The 27,102-nt window shown below is 42.6% G+C and overlaps 1 protein-coding gene across 1 annotated transcript; it reads right to left on the bottom strand.

The window, feature by feature from the left end:
- Window positions 1–1,119: 1,119 nt before the first annotated feature.
- On the bottom strand, window positions 1,120–26,845 carry si:dkey-7l6.3 (uncharacterized). Its single transcript, XM_019353982.2, has 12 exons — window positions 25,981–26,845; window positions 24,630–24,745; window positions 23,872–23,998; window positions 20,294–21,123; window positions 12,007–12,193; window positions 11,745–11,965; window positions 10,716–10,776; window positions 8,626–9,570; window positions 5,708–6,082; window positions 4,406–4,503; window positions 4,193–4,331; window positions 1,120–4,058 (listed from the first exon to the last, which is right to left on the bottom strand). Exons 1-12 carry the CDS (start codon window positions 26,240–26,242, stop codon window positions 3,253–3,255), a joined length of 4,167 nt encoding a protein of 1,388 aa, XP_019209527.2. The 5' UTR covers window positions 26,243–26,845; the 3' UTR covers window positions 1,120–3,252.
- Between the last annotated feature and the right edge of the window lie 257 nt (window positions 26,846–27,102).

Raw genomic sequence — 27,102 nt, 5'->3', positions numbered from 1 at the left:
AGACGTTCTACTTACTTGAAGAAAAACCACATGAAGAGAGCAGCAGTGCCTCCTGAACTGGTGAGAACAGGTGTGATTATGATGATTTGTTCTGAAACTTTCTGTTAGCAGGTGTAGCTTCGTTTATTATTTTTACAAGAAACAAAATGGCTACATTTGACAATACAAATATCTGATAAGATTACAGTAATGACCTGTAACTCATCTTTCCTTGATGTTAACTGGAAGGATCGACGCCTACATGACAGAAAACATTTTACTGCACTGTAAAGCTACATCTACGTTTAAGAGCTTAGAAAGCTCACAGAAACAAGAATCCAGCATCTTCCACAGATTTCAGATTTTCCAACTTTCCAGATCTCATCAAATCTACTCGTCCATCCATGCTCTCGTGTAAATTTGGCTGACGTGAGTTTAAATTAATTTGAGAACTTTCATGGGTTCTCAAATGAACTTAAATCAGTTTAACTTCTTCTTCTTTTTTTTCTTTTTTTTAATGGCTCCAACAGGAAGTGGCCACGAGCCAAAGTACTGCAGCTGCTCAGCAAACATGGAAAACTTGGATCATGCGATGGTCCCATTGGCAGCTTCTGAAAGTGATTCAGGCGTTTCACTTTTTGTTAATGATTACATCGATGGTGAATGAACTCAAATTCCTTCAGTATCACTGGCTGGACCTTCACCCTGCAGCAAGCCTGAAATGCCAATCAAACAAGCTGCTACCTTAAGGTGGAGGTAGAGTTAATATAGTCAAAACATTTGTGCTTCATCTTTTTTGGCTCTAAATGGGACCAAAATTTACAAAAATAATATTGTGCTGTATTTAGTACAACTTTAAACTGGTTAAGAAAACCAAAACCTGGCCAGGAAAGGATTTGAGGGCACAGAATGTGGAAGCAACCAGCCACACACCCCCAGTGGGCCATTAGAAGGAACACCAGATTCAAGCACTACTTCACCAGCTTCACTTTCCAGACCTACATCTTACCACCTGGAAGTAGAGGAAGAAAAAAAGAAAAAAAATTGACTCAGTCTCCACTTTTGTCATGTTAAAACTGAAACGCCTAAAGGATCAAATTTCAAGTGATCAGAATAGTTAAAAACAAAAAACAACAGTTCTGATTTTGGCAGCTGCTTTTATTCAAAATGATGTAAAAAAACAAGAAAAGGAAGTTCGTTCAGCGTTTCTTCAGTTAGACGTCAGTCACAATGAAACTCGATGTACAGTCATTACAAACATTGGTTACCTTCACACAACCACAGGCTAGTTTCAGACATGAACGTTGTATAAAACACCTGCTACTGAAAAACCACAAGACTTCTGAAGGATTATTTTCAGTCCCCGCCTGGTGACATGACCAGTGAAATTTGAAACAGGAAGTACAAGTTCTCTTCCACTTATCCTTATCAGAGCGTGGAGCCTATCCCAGCTACCACAGAAAGGTCGCAAACCTGACACATCGCCGACACAGAGACACAGAGAACTGACATTCAGAGCTATGTCTTTGGATTGTTGGGGGAAGCCACACAGAAATGCCCCGCCCAGGTGTTGGAGCTGATCTCAGGACGTTCTGGCTGTGAGGCATCAGTGCCACCTTCACTCTCATTTGTAGTCTCTTTAATCGCTCACATACAAGTTCAGGGAAAAACTATTGTTTACTTGGCCTGTTGTATCTAAACTTCACTCAACTGTCAGCGACCTCTGGTCGTCACATCGGCTCACATGGGCGGCAGTTTAGAGATGGAGGTGAGGAGCTCCACCTAGATCTACTGTTCCTACATCTGAGGAGGTTTAGGACACAATCAGCATGCCTCCTCGGCACCTTCCCTTGGAGGTCTTCCAATCACAGTTGGGTGAAGTTGGATCCAGAGGAGACCAGAAATTCACTTGACATACATCCCGGGAGCGTCTCCGGAGGAGCTGGAAACCATTGCTGGAGAAACAGAAGTCCAGGAAAGTCTCAGGTGCCCTCCCTCTGCAGACGTGACCAGACTTCAGTATCCATCCACTTTATCCAAACAGAGCTGTTAGCTTTGGATTTTGTGGGTTTGCTTAGTTTTTACTGTTTAGAAATGTTTGATTTTAGTAGTTTAGTTTTAGTGTTTTATATCAATTATAATAAATGTAAGGGGTTATAATACCAACAGCAGCCTTGCAGACACCTCAGTGTCAGCGAATGGATTCAGGAGAGCTCCAGTGTTTAACTTTAGGCCCTCAGAGGAGTACACAGGCACACAGCAACAGCTCCTCAGGCTTTATTTGGGTTCAGCAACTTTACAAAGACTGAAAGTACGATTACACTTTGGTTTTAGTTTAGTAAGCATGGATACTGTTTGACTTTTTATTTTAGTTAACTGAAGCTGAGTTTTAATTAAACGTGACTACCTTGATGCCCCAGACAAATACCTGATGGACACAAAGCCCTTTCTTGCCTTCCTTCTGTTACCTGGGTCAAAGGTCAAAGTTTAGACAGAGAACCAGATGCCTCCAGCTCTTCTGGGGGGACACTGAGGATGTCCCCAGCCAACTTGGCTGCACAGACGGCACATTCTCATTATACTGGCTTCCAGTACATTTCAAACTCGTAGTACTGACTTCTAACGTCGTGACGTTCCTGCCCACATCTGATCTTTTAGGTCCCCACGCTCCCTCTCACAGCCTGACATCATCTAATCAGTGTTAGTAGTCCCACGAACACATTTTAAGACCAGAGGAGACAGATCTCAGAGCGGTGGCCCCCAGGTTGTGGAACGCTTTGCCTCCATCTTTAAGTTGCCTTGATTGTATTTATTCTTTTAAACGGCAGCTAAAGACTCATTTATTTAGATTGGCTTTTAACTAGATTTGTGCTGTATGATCGATTGTGTTGTTTTATGTACACTTGTTTTATATTATTGTGAAGCACTTTAGGTTCTTATCCTGTAAAGAGTGCTATATAAATAAAGTTGTTGTTGTTATTATTATTAATAACCAAGGCCTAATCTGTCCAGGTGTCTCCTCACCTGGGAAGAAGACCAGACTAAGAGCGACTCAGAAGTCTGAATAAAACTGGAAGCAGAGGCTTGAAATCGAGCCGATCCCTGGTATCCAAACTGTCTGCTGCAATATGTTCCAATAAAACATATAGAGGCGTTGGCAGGTGATCCAAGAACATCTGTGTTCAAACATACATGATACACATTTTTACAGTCGGTCACGTGTTTCTGAGACTACCTCACCGCACACATCTGTAATGCCGCTCCTCCCGGCTGTCACTGCACGGCGCCAAAGTGTTTCTCTCCTGCGTGGAGAGTGATGTGGCGCCGCAGGTGGCTGCCGGATATGAATGTCTTGTTGCAGTACGAACACCTGAACTGTTTGCAGTCTGTGTGGACGGTCATGTGGACCTTCAGCGATCCCGACTGGGCAAAACGTTTGCCACAGTGGACGCAGCCGTAGCGCTTCTCGCCCGTGTGGACGCTCTGGTGGCGTTTGAGGTTGCTGGAGTCTGAGAAGCGTTTACCGCAGAGCGCACAGACGAACGGTTTCTCGCCGGTGTGGACCCTCATGTGGGTTTTGAGGTTCTTGAGGCAGGCGAGCTTTTTCCCGCAGCAGTTACAGACGAATGACTTTCCCCCACTGTCCTCGCCTCTGTGGCTTGCCGCTCTGCTGATGGCATCCTGTCTCCACCCGCCCCTCCGGATGAAAGAGCGATGTTCTCCTGGCGTCTCCTTCCTAACAGGAAGCTCGTCCGCAGGCACCGCCCTCTGCTGGCTGCTCTGGAAACCTGCAGGTCGCTCTGCTGCAGACAGACTCGCCTTGCTGAGCGGGAACATTAAGCTGCCACCTGAATTGGACGCTGATGAGCAGCCGGCCTCCGCTCCCAGAGGATTTTGGGTGGTGCAGGAGCCAAGCTGAAGCTGCGGCTCAAATATCAAACAGTCGTAACTGCTGGTTTCTGACCTCTGGGTGTTCTGGACAGAGGTGGAGGTAGAGCTGACTTCCCCACTCGTCCACGAGATGCCACTGTTATTTGCAGTTTCCTGTTTGATCGCAGCCTCCGCCTCCACCTGTCCCTCTTCATTATGACAGAAAATTTTGGGGATAAAAGAAAAGCAGAAAGAGTTTTAGCCTCTTACACAGCTTAAACTGGACACCATCGGGGTTTCGATCTGTTCTGAATGAGCCAGCTACAAACTAAAAGGACTCAACTGAGTTCCTCAAACAGGAGGAGGAAGGCTCTCTTCAGCTTCTTGTACTTACTGTCCGGCTCAGACAGGGACCAGGAAACGCAGTCATCGTCCTCCACTTTGATCACAGCAGCTGTGGTAGCTATGTCATCTGCAGGCTGCTGGAATCGGAGGAGAGAGGTTAAAAAAATTGAAGAGTGAGGGAGGAATTCCTGCTAATGCTCCTCCCACTCACCGTATTCTGTGTGGTTTCCTGTCTCGACTCTGCAGGTGAGTTGTGGTCTCTGCAGGGAGGCATCGCCTGATTGGACACTCTGGACAAGACTACCTCACCTGCAGGAGGTGAGTGAGGATGGTGTTTAAAGTTCTGAATCGTGTACAGCAGTAAAGCTGATCTATAAGTGTTGTGTTATTTTGTTCTGTGCATTGCTGCGATTTTACAGATGTCCTTTATCTTCTGCAAATGAATCTACATCAGTTCTTTAAAAACCCTGGATAGTCTGAGGTGTTGGATGGATTAAAACAATGCCCCAGATGTGTTCTACTGGGTTTTGGGTCAGGCGAGTGTGGGGGGGGCAGTCAATGGTATCAATTCCTTCATCTTCCAGCCTGCATAATCATCACATGGGGCCGGGGATTGTCGTGCACCAGGAGGAACCCAGGACCCGCTGCGCCAGTACAGGTTGTGACAGCGGGTCCAAGGGTTGCATCCCGTTACCTAGCAGCAGTCAGGGTGCCGTTGGCTAGCCAGTAGACATCTGTGCATCCCTCCATGGAAATGCCTCCCAATACCATCACTGACCCACCACCAAATTCTGACACGATGTCACCTTTTCATGTCTATCACATGTGCTCAGGGTGAGTCTGCCCTCATTTGTGGAAAGCACAGGGCGCCAGCGGGGGATCTGCCAAATCAGGTATTCTATGGCCAATGCCAATCAAGCTTCACAGTGCTGGGGAATAAACACAGAAGAGGAAGTCTGGCCCTCAGGCCACCCTCATAAGGTCTCATAAGACATTCACACTGGTGGCCTGCTGGCAGTTCTCATTCTGTTCCTCCTTGCACAAACCAACAGATACCGGTTCTGCCGATGGTTTAAGATCCTTCTACGGCCCCGTCCAGCTCTCCCAGAGTCTCCGTCATGTTCTTGAGACAGGGCTGGGAGACGCACCAAACCTGCTGGTAATGGCATGTATTAATGTGCCAGTCTGGAGGTTTTTTACTTCCTGTGCAAACTCTGTAGGTAGGATACAGGAATCACCTCATACTATCAGTAGTGCCACTGACCTCCAAAACTATTGGAGAAAGTCCGAAAAAATAATAAAACATAAAACATTTCTTTTTGTACTCTCCCTGTTTCATTAACACCAAAGCAGCTGATGATTAACAACCCCCTCTGTTACCCAACTGACCGCATCAACATCTGAATTTAATCGAGTCCATGCTGCACTCTGGTCACAAAGTTTTCCTTTCATTTTTTATTCATTCATTTTTACAGTGTAGTTGCTGTGAATTTAGAAGTTAACGGTCGGTTACCTGTCGCGGTCGCGTTCCTCTTCAGCTCGGCTCGTGCGCGGCCGCTCGCGTGGAGTACCGCGCTGCCGCTGGCAGTAACTGCGGCTCGCAGTGCAGTCGCTCGGGCGGCCCGCAGCTCCATGAGGCGCAGTTTCCTCCGCAGCACCTCGTTTTCTTTGCGGCTCCGCGAGATCTCCAGCTGCAGCACCGAGTAGCCGCTGTCCACGAGCTCGCAGATCTCCGCCACGGCCGTGTTGGCCAGCACCTCCATGATGGAGGCGAGCTGCGCGTGGAAGGCGGCAGCCGGGGACATTGTCCAATCCAGCGCGTGCGTGTATCTGAAGCAGAACAATCCACACCGCGGGCTCGAGGCAGGACCGAAGACTCCACCGTTAGCTTACCTGAATGTAGCCGCTCACCTGATGTGCGCTCTCCGATACAAACCAGGAAGTGATGGCGGGGGCTGGAATTAATCCATAGTGCGCATGTGCAAAGTATCCCACTGTTTCAAGCAAATTTCAGGTATGAAAACGTCCCAAGAACTCCTTGGTTGATTTTCCTTATTGGGGAGATGAAATCTGCATCAAATCACTTTTATTTTTTTATGTTTTAAATTTATTGTGTTTGTTGTTTTTGTGAGTCTCTAGTTCATTTAAAAAAAGAAAAAGAAATGTATGATATGAGTGTTTTTCTACCAGAGCCGGCTCTAGTCTTTTTGCCCTGGTTCCCCCTTCCCCATTTATTATTTAAGAGTAAAAGCTATACTAAACAAATACATATGTGAAAATGTGATACATATGTAAAAAAACAAGCTTTTGCTGTATAAAATCAGAAAATCAAACCAAATCTACCAGTAGTCTGGTTTTATGCTCACTGATAAAGGGATAAATATTGCCAATATTTAGTCCTACAAATTGTTTTTTCCCCCCCAAAAAGGGGGGGGGCAAGCAATAATGAGGTTCTCAAGCCAGAAATGGTTAGTACTCAGAAGTTCTCTGGATATAAATACCTAAATATTCTTTGTTTAAAAATAGTTTTAATGAATGAAAATTAAGGCAGACTTTGAAGAAATAACACATGTGTATTGTGTTGCAGAGATATCGACTCAAACTGAACTAAGCCTGGACTGTACTTTCATGTGGCATCACTTTGTACCACAACATGGTGCCTGAAGCCAGTGAACTTTTATTTAACCAGGTAATGAAGAACATATTCTTATTTACAACGACAGTCTGGAAAAACACTTCACCTGGCTGTGAAGGCTTTTGATAGTTTCTGCAGATTATGATGTACACTGAACAAACAAATTATCATTTACACATGAAATAAGATGCAAAACACTTTTTAACCAATTTATTACCCAAACATTAGACAAACTGTCATTTAACATAAACCGTATCAACAATACCTTCTGTGAAACAACTTCCAATATGTGCAGTAGACTTTGTAACAGCACAGCTTTTAACTGATGAACATGATGCTCTTATTTTAGCTAAAAAAGCCTAAAAATGTGTGTAACAGCTTCCTGGAATCTTTTTCTTTTGTCCAACAAACGCAGAAATGTTAACAAAAAAAACAGAAAATTATGATCTTAGAAACCCTAAACATCAAAAGTGGTTGTTTAAATTATTCAGAATGAGACGTTTTTTCATCTGATTGGGTGTCGCTGCACGTGCAGATGTAGCTACACATCAACACACTGATTTGCTTGGTAATACTACTCCATGTAAACACAAAAATCAATACAAACCTGGCTTATGGATTAGCACACGTAACATGCCTTGTGATTCTTGTTAGAATGGTTTCTTTCGGAGTTGCTCTCGTTTCCTGTTCATGTCTGTTAAAATAACTCAAATTGTCAGTATTTAAGGTAAAAGGAGCTGAACATAGTGATGTGGTAAATAGTTAAGCAGCTTTTAGGGTAAAAAAAATAAATAAAGCCATTTCGGAGTACAAGGAAAAATTGCAGTTCCTCTGATGTCCACCGGAGGCTACTTCAGCAGTGAGTCTGGCTGCATTTACCAGAGCAGCTTAAACATGTTTAGATGTTTACAGGCTGCTATGGTAACTGCTACAAATATGGTTGTAGTCTCTATTGACTGAAGACTAATAAGAGCAACATGGGGGTGAAATATTTCAAATCTGTTAAGGCTTTAAGTTAAAGGCGTGGACAGTGTACAAGATGGATGTAGCTAGCGTGACTTCACCTGTTCATAGAGTCCTCTAGCAGACTCATATCCTGGATAATTGTTAGAATGATCCAAATTTAGAAAACTAACTAGGTTTTATTTAAAATGAGCGACTAGGCCTATAAGTCATCAGGGATGTGTTTACCGAGGTTGGGTCACAGGGCAGTTTCCACACAGACTTCTACACGACCAGGCAGCTACCGCCCCCTGGTGGCATCTTAAAAATGCAGGTTTAAGGCACTTCTGCATTAGCTGATAACTTCGCACGCTACCCTCTAATCTAAATATGCTCACTTCTAGTTTCAAAAAGCGGAGCCAGTAGTGATGGCACAGTGTCCATGTCCATCTTTTATATACAGTCTGAGTACCATCACGGCCAATGTATGTTTGTAGCGACAGCCAGGCTTTTTCTTATGCACATGAGACGTCCCCCGAAATAAAGACAACACAATAAAAAATATCTTAACTGGTTTTTACAGGCGGTTTTTAGACATAAGATGCATCAGATTCAGTAGCTGAACTACATGTGGGCCAATCACAGAGTGACACGGACACGTAAAGCACCTTAGATAAACTAACCTGGACAGATTTGATGTCTTAATGTTTTGAGATTTTAGTGACAGAACATAAGATGATAAATTTAAGTAATAATTTAAGTTATAAAAATAGTCATATTAGCTGATGGATGCAGCTCGAGCACAAAATAAATGTTTTTTTTAAACGTTCGTAAAAACCAGCATTTGGGCGTTTAGGGGTCGCTCGGGACGTTTGGGTGACACTTCTTCATGTGCAACTTGAGGCTGTATTTGACGATGAAGCTCCGGGAGCAGAGCGTGCACGCGTACGGCCGCTCGCCCGTGTGAACGCTTAGGTGCGACTTCAGGTGAGCCGACTGGGTGAACTTCTTGCCGCACTGCTCGCAGCTGAACGGCCTCTCGCCCGTGTGGATGCGCATGTGGACCTCCAGGTTCTGCGACGTGGCGTACGTCTTGTTGCAGAGTGAGCACACGAAGCGCTTCCCTCTGCCTCCCGTGCTCGGCTGCCCGTTGCAGAGCTGCGACCGCCCTGCCTGGTCCCTGTAGAGGGTAAAGTTCAAGACGTCGCCGCCGTCTTCGTACTCGAAGGCAGAGCTGCTGGCTTCAGACAGCTGGCAGTCTGTGGGGGTCGAGCCCGAGACGCTGAGCAGCTTCAGTCCAAAGGCGTCGCCGTCCGTGTTTCCGTCTTGGTGAAACGCAGTAAAAGTCACCTGACCCTTTGACTGTTTGGGCCACCCTGGGTCGACGGTCAGATCGAGGTCTGCTCGGTTTGACGGAGACTCGATCAGAGCGCCGCTGCTGAAATAAACCGGCCTGTTGGTGCTCGGAGGAACCAGCGAGCACTCCTCAACCAGATGAATGTCGGGGTCCATCTGTGACGAGTACGACTCAGCAGACTCGCCGGGTTCCATCTCGACGTCGTCGTCGAGCTGCTCGGAGCCCCCCGCCTCATGATCGGGAGAGTCCAGAGTGTAGACGGACACGGTCTTCTGCGTCCCTGCTGTCAGGTCGGATGTTTTCTGTGCCAGCTGCTCAGAAGATGACCTCTTCTCGGACTCCAAGCTTTCACGCCAGCGCCTCTTTGTGCGCCGACCGATGGGAGTCGATGTGATGCCCTCTCTGGCTGCAGGCGCCACCCCATCAGCTGTTAACTTAGTACCTAAGAAATTAAAGGAAAAAAGAATCTCATTAAACTTTCAGAGTTTTCATGATAAGATTCAATGCTGGGAAATGTTAGGGCTGAGCATCAGGACAACACGTTCTCATATCAAAACGTAACGTACGACAATATATGACAAATTGTATGTTACGCTTTCGGAAACATGAGAACCGTTTGGAATGAATCTACACATGTACATTTATTTTACTTTCTCATCATGAATCGCTTTAGAAAACACTATCTACTACATTCAGGTTGTAGTTAAGGTTAGGGATAAGGTTATGGTTCAGGTTAGGGCTGGAATACACGGCTGGAACGTGTGTTACCACCGGGAGCTTCATTCTGTTGGATTCGATCCACAATCCGGCGCGTATCACAGGGATAGGGAAGGTTACCTTTTGCGTTCCTATGGGACGCCTCGGGACGTGACAAATTGTCGGTATGTTGCGTGTTGGGAATGAGAATGATCTCATCAGGACAAATTAGATGAATATCAGCTGTGGAAGATGAGCCCGGGGTATCCTTGTGCTGTTTTTATTTTTTTTGTGTGTGTATTACTTATTTTTCTAATTAACAATTTTCCTTCCTGAGAATGACATTTTTAGTTTTACAAGTTAAGAAATCAATCATGCCTTAACTTACAAAAGAAGACTCCCATTCTCGTTCTCACAGTGCCAAATCCAGCTCATTAATCTGACACTGATACCAGAGCACAGTGTAAATTGAAACACAGGAAAATTAAAGAGGAAAAATGAAAGGAAATAAAGAAGTGAAGTGACCAGCTGTCACTCCTTAGTTCTTTTTTTCCTAATACAGCATTATAGAGACCCGTAGCCATGACGACTACACTCAGATTTAGAATAGAGATGGTTGGTAGATGGTTGTTTCTTTACTAATGATTGGTGTTTGTTCCATGTGGTGCGTTCAGAGTCTAATGCAGCAAAATTTTTATTACTTTGGAATTAAATTTTGAAGTTTGGGTGTAAATAACTGTGACGCTGCAGCTCTGCAGAAAGTCATTTTACAGAGACGTTTCTCTGCCTTTTCTGTTTTAAATTGTTCTGGAGCATGAACACAACCTTAATCGTGGTTAATAAACACACTTCAAAATTAGAGAAAAGATTTGCTGCAGGTTGTTTACTCACCTTCCTCAAAGGCGTCGTTACTGTCCGAGTCCTCATCTTTGATCAGCACCACTTCTGGAAGCTGCAGATGCCACAAAACACAAAAAACAACATTAAAAAGAGACGATTAAAATACTGTTTTTATAGAAACACAAACTAAAGAAGAATAAATGTTTCTGGAGTCCTGATTGGCTGACTTATCTTCGAGATTAATTTAAACTTCAGTATCTCAAATCTTCAGTTAAAGATCACGCTCTCTCTCAAACTGCCCTCAGGTTTCTAAAACAAAAACAGCTTCAGGCCTGATGACAAAACAAACACATCAGGCTGCACTGAGCATGTGCAGAGATAAGACTATTTTCTCCGTTTGTTTGGAAAAGAAAATTTGACGGCACAAACCTGTTTAAATCTGAGGACAACAATTCTTTTTAAGTACTGATTAACTGTAAGGATGAACTCGAGGTTTATGCATTTTGGTTTTAATTCAAGTGAAATAAATGAAAGCTTTTTTTAACTATTTTTAACTTTTAAATGATTTCCAAAACTATTCTGATTATTACTGCAGTCATTAATAACTATTAGATCTGATAAATTATCCTCATTTCAGAGAATTTTCAGCTTTTGGGCGATTTAAAAAGGCCACACGTTGTAAATATTTTCCATTTATTGTCAGAGTAGATAAAACATTACAAATAAAACATTTAGTTAAACATTTAAGTATTGGCACACAATATCAATAAATTAAAGGATCATCTGGATTGTTTCAGTTTTGAATGAATACTGATTGCAGATTAATTCAAATCATCTTATTGGTCACGTGTTTATAACAAACATATATATTTGTGATTACATACACGTGATGTGTTTCTAATAGAAAGTTTCTGGACATTTCTTAGGTAATTATGTCATTCAGACAAATAAAATGTTATTTATTCCGTTTCGTGAGCTGACTGTATTACACTTCCAGCTTTAACCTGCATTGTTATTGTTGCTCTCTGATGTCTGCCTGTTCCCGGGCTTCAGGTTGATTCAGGCCGGCGGAGTGCTCACCTCCTCCCGCACCGCTCCAGCAGCGGCTCCTCGTCCGTCACCTTCCCGCTGCTGCTGGGGTGTTCCCGACTGCTGCGTAGCCTCCGCCGACGGTGAAACCTCCGATACCTCCGATCCCTCCGCAGCCTCCCCCCTCCTCCTCCTCCTCCTCCTCCCCCGCTGCTCCCCCGGACCACGATGGACTCGATGAGGTGTAGCTTCTTCTTCAGGTCCTCGTTCTCCTTATGGCTCCGGGTGATCTCCAGTTGCAGCACCGCATAGCCTTCATCCACCACCTCGCAGATCTCCGCCACCGCCGCTTTGGTCAGCGCGGCCATGATGACGGAGAGCTGCTCGTGGAGAGCTTTGCTGCTTAAACCGGACATCCTGACGAACCAACGGAACCCGAACCGGACCACAAGGAGCCGCAAGGTGAGCGCAATGGAGCCGCGAGAGGAACCTGTTTGGACCTCCAACCGTCAGCGAGAGAAAACAGCCACAACGGATCCTGCAACACTTCACTTCCGGAACAACACCGCTGCCTTCAGAATAAGAGCCTGTTGTTATCCACAGAACTACATTAAGGACGCTGTCAGTGAGCGACTGCTAACGGCATGAAAACAACAGAGCATGCGTAATTAAACTGCGCTAAGAGTTTAATGTAAAAATAGAAAACAGTGAGTTTTCAGACTGTTAAAATAGTACAATTGATAAGGTTTAAATAAATATGGGAAAAAACTGGCTATAATGGTAACAATGAAAAGTGCAGATTAAATAAAATAACAAAAACATTATTTGTAATATTATTAGTTAAATAATAAAAAATAGTAATAATGTAAAGCTAAGTCGATAGGAAAAGGAAAATATATAATAACTTTACAAAAAAAAAAGTAAATTGGACAAAATCATCATCAAAACATTAAAAAATAGATATAAAATTCTTAACTATTTAAAAAAATAATTGAAATAATAAAAATGCTAAATGACACTGACACAAACTGATAAAAATAGAATAGCTAACAATAAATATAAAGATTAAAAGTAAAAATCTAGAAAATATATGAACTCAAACTATAATATCTAATAGAAGAGGCTGGATTTTAATAATCTTTCATTTATTTTTTGTACCATTCCTCTGTTTCTTATACTTTTTTCAATTACCTTAGTTTATTGTGCTTTTGTATTTATATTTTAGTCTTTGTTCATTAAGACTCTTTGCTTTTCATCCAAGAGGCATCTTCAGTTCTAAGATAACTGGCTGTGTTTCCCGGGTGTTTAACCCCTCGGGGGTTCTCTGCCCTTCAAGGTTTACCTGAGGGTGGCTCACCTGTTGAGCTTCCACCCTACCATCATGCTGAGGTCACCTGAGGCAAGATGTGAGGGCGGGTTGATGATTCAGCTGTACAGCTGCACTTAAAGGAGGATAGACGCTCTTTGGAGGATGCCAGTGTTCACATTTTGCAGTTTGAGAGAGGAGTGAAGGAGGTCAAGTGTCCACTGTGATCCACCATCACTGAACAGGAATGGTCTCTCAGGACACGACACATCTCCTCAGGTGATCTCAACAGCTCACGACTCCGAGTCCATTTAAGATGACCTTATCCTCAGTGGCTGAGAACCTACACAGATGTATTTATATTGTTTATCATTTTGTTATTTTTCACTTGTGTAAATATTAGAAAGCATAGAAGCCAATTAAGATCCAAGTAAATGAAATATGAAGAGAACAGGCGTAGGACTCTGCAAATACATGAACAAGAACATAAACAAACTGATTTTCTGTTCAGATCCTTGAAGCATTTTCAAAATGATACTTTTGCTGAGCTGCTTTGAGGCAGTGAGATTTCCACTGTGTGAATAATTTAAAGAGAAATTTTGGTTGTTTTTATTAGAGATGGACCGATCCGATATTACCTATCGGTATCGGTCCGATACTGACGTAAATTACTGGATCGGATATCGGTGAGAAATAAAAAATGTAATCCGATCCATTAAATATCAAAAAACCATCTCACAAAACTTGCGACACGGCGTAACTCGGCTCATAACGGTAGCACGTTGGAGCAGTGTGCTCAGGTGATTGAGCGGCTGTGTGTATTTGTAGCCTCACTAGCAATCCGACATTTCATCTCCGAGGAAGTTATCCCAGAGAGAAGTAAAGCAAGTGTGTAAGTTCATCTCTGAATGTTTGTAAAGCGTTCCCACGTTAAGCTTAACAACCGATATATGGAGCGACTGCCTCTCTCTCTCCCTCTGCTGCTGCTACTTCAATCGTGAAACTGATCAATGATCAGCTGATCGGCTTTTCTGTCGCAAGTCCCTCTCTCTTCTTTGTTTTTGGCCCACTTTGCACCAGAAAGAGGAAACCAGCAGCTGAACAACAGCAGCACGTTTAAGCTTGATAAGCTGTTGTTAGAATGTATTTAATATTACTTTCTACACCAGGATCCTTTTCTACGTAGCTGACGGCTGGTAACTGTGCAGGGGCGGATCTAGCAAAGTGTAGCCAGGGGGGCCGATAGGGCATGAACAGGGAAAAGGGGGCACAAAGACATACTTTTCTTTCTTATTCTCATTTAAAATGTCTAACTTTTAATAAATAATTATCTGAATCTTACACCCAAAGTTTTAATCTGATGTAAAATGTATAGAAGTCCATTACTATATATAGTAACTGTTAAGTCGAATATACCCTAGTAAGCTATAGTACTTTTTCCTTTGGGAAGGTACCATCTGTGCAGTCTGCAATTCTGTTGAAGAAAGATGTTGAATCTATTTAATTATTCTTGAAAAATAATTTATTTCTGTGCATTTTCTTTTTTTCACACTGCATCAAATTAAAGTTGATTACGTCGATTAAGCATCATGAGGTGGGGGTGGGGGGGTGGTTCCCTTTTTTTTTTTTTTTTTTTTTTTTTCTGCTTGGAGTTTGCAACCCTGTTAGTTAGGTTGCTTAATATTTCTGCTAAGTACTCTTTAAAATACCAGAATAGGAAGGATGGAGCAGGTTTAAGTTTATTAGATTGATCAGTGTTGCTGAACTATGAAATATTTTGGGTGCAGTGTATTTTTTACACACAGGTATAACAGAATAGCTTTAGTGTTGTTGTTTATTTAAACTTGAGTATGAACTTATACAAAATGCAGCAGTTTTATTGATTAAAAAACACACTATATCGGATTCATGTCGGTATCGGCAGATATCCACATCTATGATATCGGTATCGGACATAAAAAAGTGGTATCGTGCCATCTCTAGTTTTTATTAGAAACTGCAGGCTGAGCTGTGGAGCTGTCAGTTCAGACTCCAAACACACAACAAAGAGAAAACGCCGCCTGAAGTAACGCTCTCCTCTGATTGGCTGCCAGGTGTCGCCTCAGAAAGCAGAACTCCAATCAAGGATCGTTTAGTTTTGTAAGACAAAATTAAATCACAATAAAATGATTTATTTGACCTTTTACTTACATTTCTCAATTTTGACTTTTGAATGTTTTCATTAAATGTTTGTAATTGTATTCTTAACGTTATTTAGTGTTTCACTTCTCAAATTAAGCTTCATTTTGGTTTTATAGTTTTTAATGGTGACATTCTTCAGTTTTAACATCTCATCATTTTCATCTAATGTAATTATGTCGTTATAATTTTTACACTATCTTTTGATGTACTTTTCAATCTCATCATGCCTTTTCGTAATACTACGTTTTATTTTGAAAAACAGAATTTTTATGTTTTCACTTAAAAAAAATAATTTTCTCATTATTTTATCGTCTTTAATTTATTCTCAATTTCAAAACATTTTTACAATTTTGAATTTTTCAAGTTTCATAATTTAGACATTTTAAGACAAATAATGTCTTAAAATTTCAACTCTGTAGTTTTTATAGTTTTTTAATGTTAAACTGAATGTTTTTCTTGTCATAATTTTGACATTTTTCTCACATTTTTAATCTTCCCAGAATCTGTAATTTGAAGTTTTTCTCACATTTCAGATTCTTTTTGCATAATTTTGACATCTTATAATTTAACTTCTTTTCTGTGCTCACATTGGCTTTTAATTTTCTTATGTATACTTTATACATATTTTTAGGGCCCGAGCACCGAGAGTGCGAAGGCCCTATTGTATCTGCTCTGTTTATTATTATTATTATTATTATTATTATTATTATTATTATTATTATTATTATTATTATTATTTTTCATTGAAATGAATTGCCTTTTTGAGGGCTTTAACATGCTCAAAAACTCATGAAATTTTGCACACACATCAGGTCTGGTGAAAAATTTTGTATTTTAATGGTTTTACATATGAGCATTGGAAAATTGCTCTAGAGCGCCACCTATGCCTTATAAAATGCAGCCCTACGACCACATGGTTTGAGCTACATGTATGAACTCTGGTACACGTATGTATCATGCCAAGATGAACAAAAAAGTCAATAGGCCCATTGACGCAAACCCAACAGGAAGTCCGCCATTTTGGATTGAAGGTCACATTTTGGCTCTGATTTTACCATTTCCATGCCTTGTACTTTCACGAACTCCTCCTTGGGATTTTGTCATACAAGCTTCATATTTGGTCAGTGTCAACTACACACCTGGGCCATGTTAAATTGCGGAGCTTTTGAGTTTTCGTGATACGGTGAGGACGTGGCGCCACGGCGAATTTCGATGACTCGCCATGAAAATCTTATTGCCTCTCATTCCCTCATACATTGTCCGCCGTGCACCAAAGAGCACACATATGATAAGGCTCCAGCCCTGAACATATTTCAACTGCCATATTTGACATCAGGGACAGCGCCACCTAGTGGGAACAGGAAGTGTCATGTTTTACACTTTGGAGTACAGCGTTGTGATGGGTGACATCTGCAGCCTCAAATTTCTCCAGGAAAGCCTTAAGGAGTTGGTCTTGGGTTACAGAGAAAACTGTGACTTTTCGTGAGAGGGTGTGACCCCAGCAGCATGGCGAACTTTGATGTCTCGCCATGAAGAAACAAGTTAGTATAACTAAATGAAATCCAGTCTGATCAGAACCAGACTTTACAGGGATGATGTCAGACTCACCCTGAACAGATTGATGTGCCCATTGTCAGGAATATGCAGAGCGCCACCTAGTGGCAACAGGAAATGTCATGTCTTTCATTTTGTTGTACTGATTTTCACAGGTTTATCGTGGCCACCTCAAAAGCGGTGAATATCACCATCAGTCCCTCATGATGCTTCAGTGAGAAAATTGTGACTTTAAACTGAACGGCGCACCCTGTTGGCAACGCGGTTCACCATGAACAATGAAGTGGCTTTTGAGGGGCTTGGAAAGTTTAAAAAGTCTTGAAATTTGGCGCATACCTCCAATGTGATGAGCGCTTTCTTGTTATTTTACCATTTTCACTGAATAGCGCAAAATGGCTCCACAGCGCCCCTACAAAATTTCAAAACAACAGCCCCTGCTCTGTGTTTCGTCTATGAGCCTGAAATCTGGTAAGCTTATGTAAGATATCAAGATGTACAAAAAAGTCTCTTGGAGCAATATCCCAAATCCAACAGGAAGTCAGCCATTTTAAAATTAATGTGTCATTTTGGCCACATTTTCCCCTCTTTTCAGGCCTCGTACTTTGACGAACTCCTCCAAGGGATTTCATCATATTGAACCAATCTCCAGTGTGTGGAATCTAAAGACCTTTGTGATGTTAAATTGCGAAGCTTTTTACGTTCAGGGAAACGGGGTGGTCATGTCGGCACGTGGAGTTTCAATCACTCGCCAAAAAGCAGTAATCTGCTGTCACTCAAAAACACAATGTCCAATCTCTCCCAAACGTCACAGGCGTGGTGAGACTCGACCTCGGAAATGTTTGTTATGCCATTTGTCAGTAATGGTTAGAGCGCCACCTAGTGGGAGGACTATAATAATGATTGAATGAGATGAATCGTTAGCTGGTGGTTCTAGGCATGAATTCCATCAATGTGACATCAGATCGGACGTGCTGGTTGTAGGTGTTGGGCGTGGCTCGACGTGCCGGGGTGCGAGGGCCCTCATAACGCTGCTTGCAGCTTTAATTATAACTGGAAATAATACATTCTGACCCTTCAAAGCACTTGAAAATTGAATTGTCTTCTAATTTTAACACATTATTATACTTTATAAACTTATATTAAGTTATGAGATCAGAATGAGGAATTTCTAATCGATCGACTGAACTAAACAGCAACTGTATTTTTGTGGTTCTTTTCTCTGATGGATGGTTTTTATGTCCACCTTAAAACATAGTCGTTAACAGACGACCATCACGTCCAAAATATGAATTTTGTTGCTTCCCTCAGATTTTGCACCTGAAACACGAGCAAAGCAAAGAAAATGATCAATGTGAGAGCGCACACTTTTATTTCCAGATATACGCCAAACAAAGAATGTGCCGTCTTTTAATACAGAGGCAGATGGTTACAAACAGGTAAGGCCTGAAAGACGACAGCAGTCACAGATCAGGTCTGTTCACCGATCAGCCACAACATTAGAACCAGCTCGTGCTGCCACAGGCGCAGCGGGCGGTGGTGTGGAGCCTTGTGACTCGGGTGGTCCTCAGTGTTTGGTTGGTTTAGTGCAGGGGTCGGCAACCTTTCTGATGATGAGTGCCATCTAAGATTTCCTCAGAAGTCAGTGTGCCATATGATTGCATTAGCAGGGCTGGACTGGGACAAAAAATGGACCCGGGCATTTTGACTAGAGACCGGCCCACCAGGTATTATAGGAAAAGCCATAAAGCCTTTGAATGAAAGCAAACACAGTTGTGACAGTGATGTACAGTCGTGTTGGTATATTTATGATTTCTATACATTTTACATCAGATAAAACTTTGTAAGATTCAGATAATTATTTATTAAAAGCGAGACATTTTAAATGAGAATAATAAAGAAAAGTATATCTTTGTGCCCCCCTTTCCCTGTTAATGCCCTACCTGGCCCCCTGGTAACACTTTGCTAGACCCGCCCCTGCACAGTTACCAGCTGTCAGCTACATAAATAACACCAGGATCCTTTTCTGTCTCTCAGAAACAGTTCATAACTTCCCTTCAACTCATTCATGTCACCTAAAAGGTAAACCTGTTTCTCCATCACCTGTTCAGCTCTGATGATTCAGTAAGGACATCTCCTGGTTTCATCTGCATGTTTCCCTCTCACCAGATAACCAAACCGATATCATGACCAGCAGCTTTACAGCTGTGGCTCCAGCAAACATCAGCTGATACTAGAAATTAATATTAAATAAATTCTATCAACTGCTGATCAAGCTTAAACGTGCTGCTGTTGTTTAGCGCGACATCCGCTGGTTTCTTTTACTGGCCCAAAGTGGGCGATAAACAAACAAGAGAGAAAAGCCTATCAGCTGATCATTGATCAGTTTCAAGATTGAAGTAGCAACAGGAGAGGGAGGGGGAGAGAAGAAGAGGCAGCTGACAGCGTAAAGACGCAGAATAACTCCAGCTTTGTGTCTTTTTCATTGTAGCTGAAGTCCGGGACAAACTGTGTTCCTTTCCAGCTCAACACGAAACGCGTAATATTTTCTCTGAATACGAGACGATTCCGTTTTTTACGGGACGGTTGGCAACTCTACTAACCAACCTTATGAATAAAATAAAGTTCACTATCAGTAACATCATAGCACCCACCCAGCTGTATAGAAACTCCGTCATGCTAGCTAGTACGCAGTACGAGTTATTGTAACTGACTGTAAAAAGTCAGCACAACGAAAATAAACTCCACCTAAACTTGGTTTATATCTGACCCAGATAGACTGCAGGTCATAACTTCTTACCTGATGTTCAGTTCACCTGATACTCGGACCAGCGGCCGCCTCGCGTCTCTCCTCCTCCTGCCTCCCCCTTTCCCTCATCCACCTGCTGGCCTCAGTGGAAGCTCCGCCACAGCCACCACCAAACGACTGAGTTATTTTTACACATCGGCCAGCATCTCGCCAATCCACCACCTTTCATTGTTTATACCGTTACAAGAAAAAAAAATCATTGGCCCATAAAAACAAAATATAAATCACCATCGACCCACCAGGCAAATGCCCAGTATGCCCGATGGCCAGTCCAGCTATGGTCGTGCCATCAGTTAACCCTTCACGTACCAGCTGTGGCACGCGTGCCCAGGGTTGCCGACCCCTGGTTTAGTGGAACTTTAAGAAGAGTTTGCAGACAGAAGTGGACGATGACAGAGTGAAGAAGCAGATATGAAGTGGATAAGTTAGATTCTGACGGTGACTGATGCACAGGGAACAGTCCCAGGGTTTCTCCTGTGTTTCCTTTGTTTTTACTCTTTTGCTTGGCTCCTCCCATGTTGTTCCTCCACCTTCAGGCTGGTCAGATGGCAACAATAATTCTTCTCGTCTCTAGAAATGTGCTGCGAGCTGAACATCCACTGTAATCAGAGCGTACACTATGTTATTTATTCAGGGAAGCCTGGTAGGAGTGTTTAATGTTTTGGCTGATCAGTGGATATAAAATCAGTTTCCAATCAAATGTCTTAGAACTGAGTAACAGCGGCGAATTCTCATGTCGCCGGGTTAAAAGGCTGCGACCGCCTGCTCGCCCTGATGGTGCTTTTGCTGGTGGATCCTCAGGTTCTGCTTGCCGGCGAATCTCTTCCCGCAGTGCTCGCAGGCGAAAGGCCGCTCCCCGGTGTGCACACTCTGGTGCGTCTTCAGGTGACCCGACTGCGTGAAGCGCTTGCCGCACTGAGCGCAGCTGTACGGCCGCTCGCCGGTGTGCACACGCACGTGCGTCTCCAGACTCCGGGAGGATGTGAAGCACTTGCCGCAGTAGCTGCAGACGAAGCGGCGGTCCCTGCTGTAGCGGTTGAGCTCTAGAGTGTCCAGCCTGGAGCCACTGAGCGCCAGCGCCAAAGGGAAACCGCTGGCGTTTAAGTCAGATGGTTTGTCCATGAGCGTGGGACGCTGGTCCGGCTTCAGGTACGGCCGGTGAGGGACGGGCACCATGCTCGGCAGGCCCTGATTGGTCCATGATGAGCACAGATCCAGCTCTGAGTCAAAGGGCAGTGAACTGATCAGGGAGACGCCACGCTTCAGCTCCGAGGTCCCAGGCAGCGAGGCGGGGCTTCCTCCTGACTCAAGCAGGAACGACTTCCTGCTGTGAGCCGCAGACGCAACGCGGTCTTCCGACTCGGACGCCAAGTCAAACACGATGTCCGAGGAGCAGCATTCGATGCCCCCTGCAGGGCGCGGGGATCCTGGCGTGCTGCGGGACTCGTGATGCACGAGTTGCTCTGAGACTGCGTTATTATTCTGGTCCCACGGCCGAAGGTCGGCACAGGTTGTGTTTGAGATCCTCAACCGAGAAGCGCCCTGCTCACTGTCCTCGGTCTCTGACGTCGGCACCTCGGTCCCTGCAGACACACAGAGGAAAACTGAAGCTCAAACGGAGCAGGTCAGGAATCTCTTCTTCCTCTTTTATCAGGTGATTTTTTTTTTTTAATGTGACAGAAACAAAAACAGCTGTTTTTACTGCACGTGCACTACCACATTTTGCTTTTATTTTGAAATTATACTTTCTCATATATTGTTACCACAGACAGTTTAAAGCCTGACGGTTTCTGCCATCGCCAGCTTGACTGCAAAAAAACAAGAGGTGATGAGGGGCGGGTCTGACGGTGGAATCATGCTCATTGGCTAAAAACTTGTGACTGACAGGTTGCAGATCATTTTGAAACATGACCAAGATTTTCAAAACTTCTTTTTTTTTTAAATTCAGAATGACCCAAAATGGGAGAGAACATAAACTTAGCAGCAAGATGCTTACAGAGGTCAGAGGTCAGAAAGCTGTTTTCTTCAACAGGACCAGAAATCTTGTTGCAACCACATCTATCGCCACCTGGTGGCCTTCAGACAGAACACAGGTTTAAGACGCTTCCATATCAGCCTCGTTTTTCATATTTTATATCAGGGGTGTCCAAACTTTTTTCACTGAGGGCCACATACATAAAAATATAGGAGGGGCTGGGCCACTTACTAGAAATTAGGTATATAACCTTAACTGTAGCGTATTAAAGTTAGAAAAATCACTTAAAAGTGGTCAAATGTGTTATATTGTTGAATATAATTAAAGACAAAACTGCCTTCATCACAGCTTTCCATAAATGGATCTTTATTGATTCCTTCAGAAAAAGCTTTGGTAGCTCATTCTCAGAACAGCAGCAGATTTCTTCTTGGACAGAAGATTTACAGCACAGAGAAAAAACAATAAAGGGAAAAATGGGACGGGTAAATTTCAAGCTTGTTATTTAAGTTCTTAGGCTTAGCAACACACCTATTAACGCTCGTTTGAAACCATTATCAACATTAACAGACTGAAATGGATTTAATAACAGGAGTTTATATAATTTTAGTAAATTATTCTGGTGAGTATCAGCTGCGCTGGGTATGTAAATCGGGCCATCCAGCCACGGTGCTGATCCGACGCCACTCGTGCCAAAAATCCGGACAAATGTCACTTGATCAAGGAGCAGATCTGCATCAGAGGAGATCAGCTGACTTTGCGTGTGCACAGCGGTGTGTACTCTGTGTGTTAACAAGAAAAACGCATACAAGAAAGTGGTGCGCAAAAGCAGGGTAGTGACAGAATTGATGCGCATTATTGATATTTGAAGCATGTGTACCTGCACATGCATGCATATTAACACACGGGTACTGTGGAATATATTTTTTTATTCACCTAAAGCGCTCGTGCTCTCGTCCACTCCCCGCAAAAAAATAGCAGCTGTGCGGTGTCTGTGGCATCGGTGCTCGGATGGCATGCGATGGAGTAAAAATCAAAAGCACAGCTTTATCAGACAGCTGCAGTTTAATGTTGGCTGACAGTCTTCGGTGCGTGGCATAACTAGATTTCTGGACACGCTGACGTTGTTGAAGTCCTGCACTTTTTCCGGGCACATTATTTCGGTGACTTTAACGAGGCAGCGTTTTATGAGGTCTCCATCTGAAAAAGGCTTGCCATGTCTTGCGATGAGTTGGGCGACCTCATAGCTGCTATTGGAGCCTTTTCCTGGACAATTTGAGCACGAAAAAATACTGTTGCTGACCCTGCAGGATAGCTACCCTTTGCTTTAATTTCTGCTCTCGCTCAGCACCAGTGTAGGATGCATAGGCCTGATGTTTGGTTTCATAATGACCTTGTACATTATACTCTTTCATAACTGCCACAGTTTCAGTGCAGATCAAACAGACACACGTCCCCTTGAATTCTTTGAAGAAATATTCACTCTCCCACCGTGTCTGAAATTTTCTGCACTCATTTTCGACCTTTCGCTTCTTTGGTTCTGCCATGTTTAGTAACTTGGGGTAAATTTCTTCTGTGATTGTCCTTTTTGGTGGAGCAACTGCCTTGATCAACAGTAGCTCCCCCTGGTGTTAAAACTAAGAAGTGCAATACACTCAAGCAAAAGTTGAAGTGCGGGCCATTTTCTATTCTATTTATAAAATTACTTGCGGGCCAATTAAAACTGGACCGCGGGGACCGGAGTTTGGACACCCCTGTTTTATACAGTCTGTGGCTGTTACTTAATGCTCATATTTAAATTTCTAATTATTTCATTTATTTTATTTTCAGATTTTTTTTAAATTTAGTATTATTTAAACTACTTATGTTTAATTTTTTTCAGCTGTAAAACAGGAATTTCCCAACTTTAGGATAAATAAAGTATATTTTATCCTTGAGGTAAAATAAATGCATAAACAAAGTCTTGAAAAACAAATGAAAAAACAGAATAAAAGTTTTCTTTACAATTTTATTTTTCATTCATCAGAGGAAAAAAAATCCATCCATTTACTGCTGGCCAGTCCCCTCGCTCTTATTTTGAAAGTTTAAATTGACTGGACTGCAGTTGGTCTGATGTGATTTTGCTTCTGCTGCTTTTATTTGGTGGAACTTGGTGCTAGCTTAAAATATCCTCTTATTGATTGTTTGTTTTTACTGTAAGGATTTAACACGTGAGTTTTAGCATTTTTAAAGAAGAAAATCTGTGATTGTTGCTCTTAAATAATGATGCACTTAAACTAAATCAATAGACACACTTAACATCCACACAGTGTCTCTGTGCCTCCACCTGGAATTAAATACATTTTGCTGGCTTGCTCACCGTCCTCACTGATAAGCAGCTCGTCTGTTGTAGCGAGGTCAGATTCAGCTTCCTCTTTTGGCGTTTCCTCTTTTATCAGAACAACATCCTGTTCGTTTGTCTCCTCTGCAGCTGCTGTCGAACCGTCCTGACAGTTAGAAAAAGCAGAGCTGTAGTAAGTGTTTGTGACAGTGACACATCTTCTGCTGTTTAGAGGAAAAAAGGCAACGCTGTGCAGAAAACCGGCCTTTTGTCCGGAGATGTTCTTCCTGCTGTTTTGTCTTTGATGTCTCTGGGAGACTTTGTCTGCTTCCTCTGATTCAGGGAGACCTGCTAAGTGTGGCCTGATTACGATGAACGCTTTTTATCGACTTTTCACATTCTCTAAATATTTTCACATTTTCTCTAAATATCCAAACTCATTCCATTTTCATCTTTTTATCAAAATCTGTGCAAACTTTATTAGACTTTAGACCTTTTCATTATTTTTTTGATTATTTATTTTAGAGGAAAACTTTTGTGCAGTAAAACTGATCAAACGTGGAGCTGACGTCATTTTAGTTCAGCTGTTTGTTTTAAAATCATTCAGAGGAAAACAGAAAGTTTCACTGAGCTTACTGCTAAGATTTTAATTCTAATCTGATTGAAAAACAACACCACGAGGCAAAAACATTTCTGAAAATTACAAAGGAAGCCCCTCCTCGTGTTACACATTAACATCACATCGTTATTTGACTTTGACCGGGTTTGATCAGAGCTGATGTGGTGGGAAATCTCACCTCTTTGTTGGCAGGACTCGCCTCCGTGGTCATCTCCAGCACCACGACACGTCCACATCGTCTGAGGTTTAACGCCTTCGGCTGCTTGGCGCTGACTGCAGCAGGCGAGGCACGATCTGAGAGAATTTTAAAAAACACCACAAACACAAAGAAAAGGTCTTTAAGTGAATCAGGAGACTGAAAAACACGAAACACAGGATCCACTCCTGCCTCCGTTTTGTGCTGATTTTAAAACTGTGAGGAACTTAAAACTTTAAAGGTTTTAAAGTCACATGATATGATTGAATGCTTCATCTTTCAGACCAAATCTTGCACATGCAGAGAACCTAAACTTAATTTAATCTTTTTAAGGGATTTGAATCAGACAGCAGCTCTGTAGTTATCAGGTTATTTAATAAGATTAAATATTCTTTATTTATCCAGGAGCTGGGAACTTCTTCTAACAAAGCAGCTAAAATGTTAAACAACAGTGGAAAAGATCAATAAATCACAAATATGACAAAACAATAACAAAAAGCTCAATTAAATTAAAAAAACATATAAAAGAGGTCAATAAATGAAAAAAATACAATGAAGCTAAAAAAGTGGACAAACATCTTTTATACTGGTTTTATATCATCTCTTCTTCTGGTTTGAAACTGGTTTTATACTGGGTCTAATTGGTTTTATAAGGGTTTCTAACTGTTTATACACGTTTCATACTAGGTTTAACTGGTTTTATAAAGGGTTTATAACTGGTCACCTGCTGGTTGAATCCTCAAACAGCAGCTGCCAACTCCCACCTTAGCCCCCCAAATATCAAAGTTAGTAACTTCGGTAGCGTTAAAAATAAAAAATAATAATAAACAGAAGTCATTTAATGAAATACACCTTTAAATCTCAAAATCTTTCCTGTTTTTGTAGTTATGCTCTTTTTTGTTATTAAAATGTTAGTAATTAAGGATTAAATTACTCTGTATTTTCTGCGTCTTTTACACCATCTCTTTATTTCGGCTGATGGAAGCAGCTGGAAAGTTTGGTTCATTCAAAGTGGGACTTGTAGACATCCATTGTCAGTGTTTGGTTTACAGTGAAAACACCAACATAAAGTGTTCACTGAGTGCAGTGCTGACTTTGATTCATAAGCCGAATTTATACATGAATATTGGAAACCATCATGCGGAGACAAAAGTGTCTGAATCTTTGACAGGGCAGTGAAAAAACGCTTTTTAAACTGTGTTTGAGTGGAGTTTGGTTCACATCGCTCTGAAACGCGCTGTGCGCCTAGACACAGAATGTCTCGCGCTCGAAACATCCTTCTAACATCACCGGGGTCACTGACCTGCAGATGACCGACAGCCTGAAAACTCACCCGCGGTGAAATCCAGCAGCCTCTCGCCGCCCTCCTCCTCCTCCAGCACGGCGGCGCTGCCCCGGTGACCCCGGGCGATGATGGACTCAATGAGCTCCAGTTTCCTCCGCAGCGCCTCGTTCTCCTTGTGGCTGCGGGTGATCTCCAGCCGCAGCACCGCGTAGCTGTCGTCCACCAGCTCGCAGATCTCCGCCACCGCCGCTTTGGTCAGCGCCTCCATGATGGACGTCAGCTGAGAGTGAAACCCTGTATAGCTCGTCATGTTCAGCCACCGAGAAACGACACCAGCCGCCGAACCGCGAATTAAATCGACATTAACAAACACTGTGGACTCAGCAGAGGAGCGACGGCCCGCCCGTTTTCACGCCGAGAAAGGGTTTTTCAAACCCGGTGAAAAGAAGGATGGATGCTGCGGAGCACCGACCGTTTTTGTTTGGAGTACCGACCGTTTTTGTTTGGAGTGGATCCGTAGTCTCTTTAGCAACTTCCGCCACAACTTTCAAAATAAAAGATCAAAATCTAGCCTTGCTAGGTTCAAGTACACATTATAAATACCAATTTCCACTTATATATATTACATTTGATACAATTGTTGGATTCCTTTTCGTATTTTTAGATAATCTTTTTAAATATTTCAAACGTTCCAGTTTTAACAATAACATATTAGCTATTGCTCTTTGACATTATGCCCCCAAATGTCTTTCAACCGAGGTTGAACATAGTGCTGTAAATCATCACAGCCTTAGTAATTAACAACACGTTTTTTTAGTTACAGTGGAAGAGCCAGTGGCAGTCCTAGCCTGTTTGGCGCCCTGGGCGAACACTCCCTCCCCCCCCAAACACACACGCACTTAAAACATATTAAGGATTATACATTAACATAAAACTGTTGTCAGAACCATACTGAATTTCACCAGAGAAACACACACACGTAGAAGAGACAGAGTATGCATAGTATGCAAACGGCTACCAAACAGCCATCATAATTCGTCATACAATGAGAACAGGACAAATCAACAATTGACAATGACTAATTAATATTAAAATCTGTAACATAATGTATTGTTTGGAGTTTAGTCTGTTACTGTTACTATTTTTACCATTTCTTCTTGGAGCAACTGT

This window comes from Oreochromis niloticus, linkage group LG18, assembly GCF_001858045.2.
Source record: "Oreochromis niloticus isolate F11D_XX linkage group LG18, O_niloticus_UMD_NMBU, whole genome shotgun sequence".
In the NCBI taxonomy this organism is placed as follows: Eukaryota; Metazoa; Chordata; class Actinopteri; order Cichliformes; family Cichlidae; genus Oreochromis; species Oreochromis niloticus.
Note: the sequence above shows the minus strand (reverse complement) of the source record. Positions and strands in the feature narration are given on the sequence as shown.

Bases quoted from the DNA above. Each gene is read 5' to 3' on its own strand.
- si:dkey-7l6.3 (XM_019353982.2), bottom strand. From the start codon at position 26,242: ATGACGAGCTATACAGGGTTTCACTCTCAGCTGACGTCCATCATGGAG. The intron at 9,571-10,715 runs GTGAGTAAACAA...TTAATTTCTTAG, and splicing joins TAACGACGCCTTTGAGGAAG to GTACTAAGTTAACAGCTGAT. The intron at 4,504-5,707 runs GTAACCGACCGT...CACCTCCTGCAG, and splicing joins GAGGAACGCGACCGCGACAG to GTGAGGTAGTCTTGTCCAGA.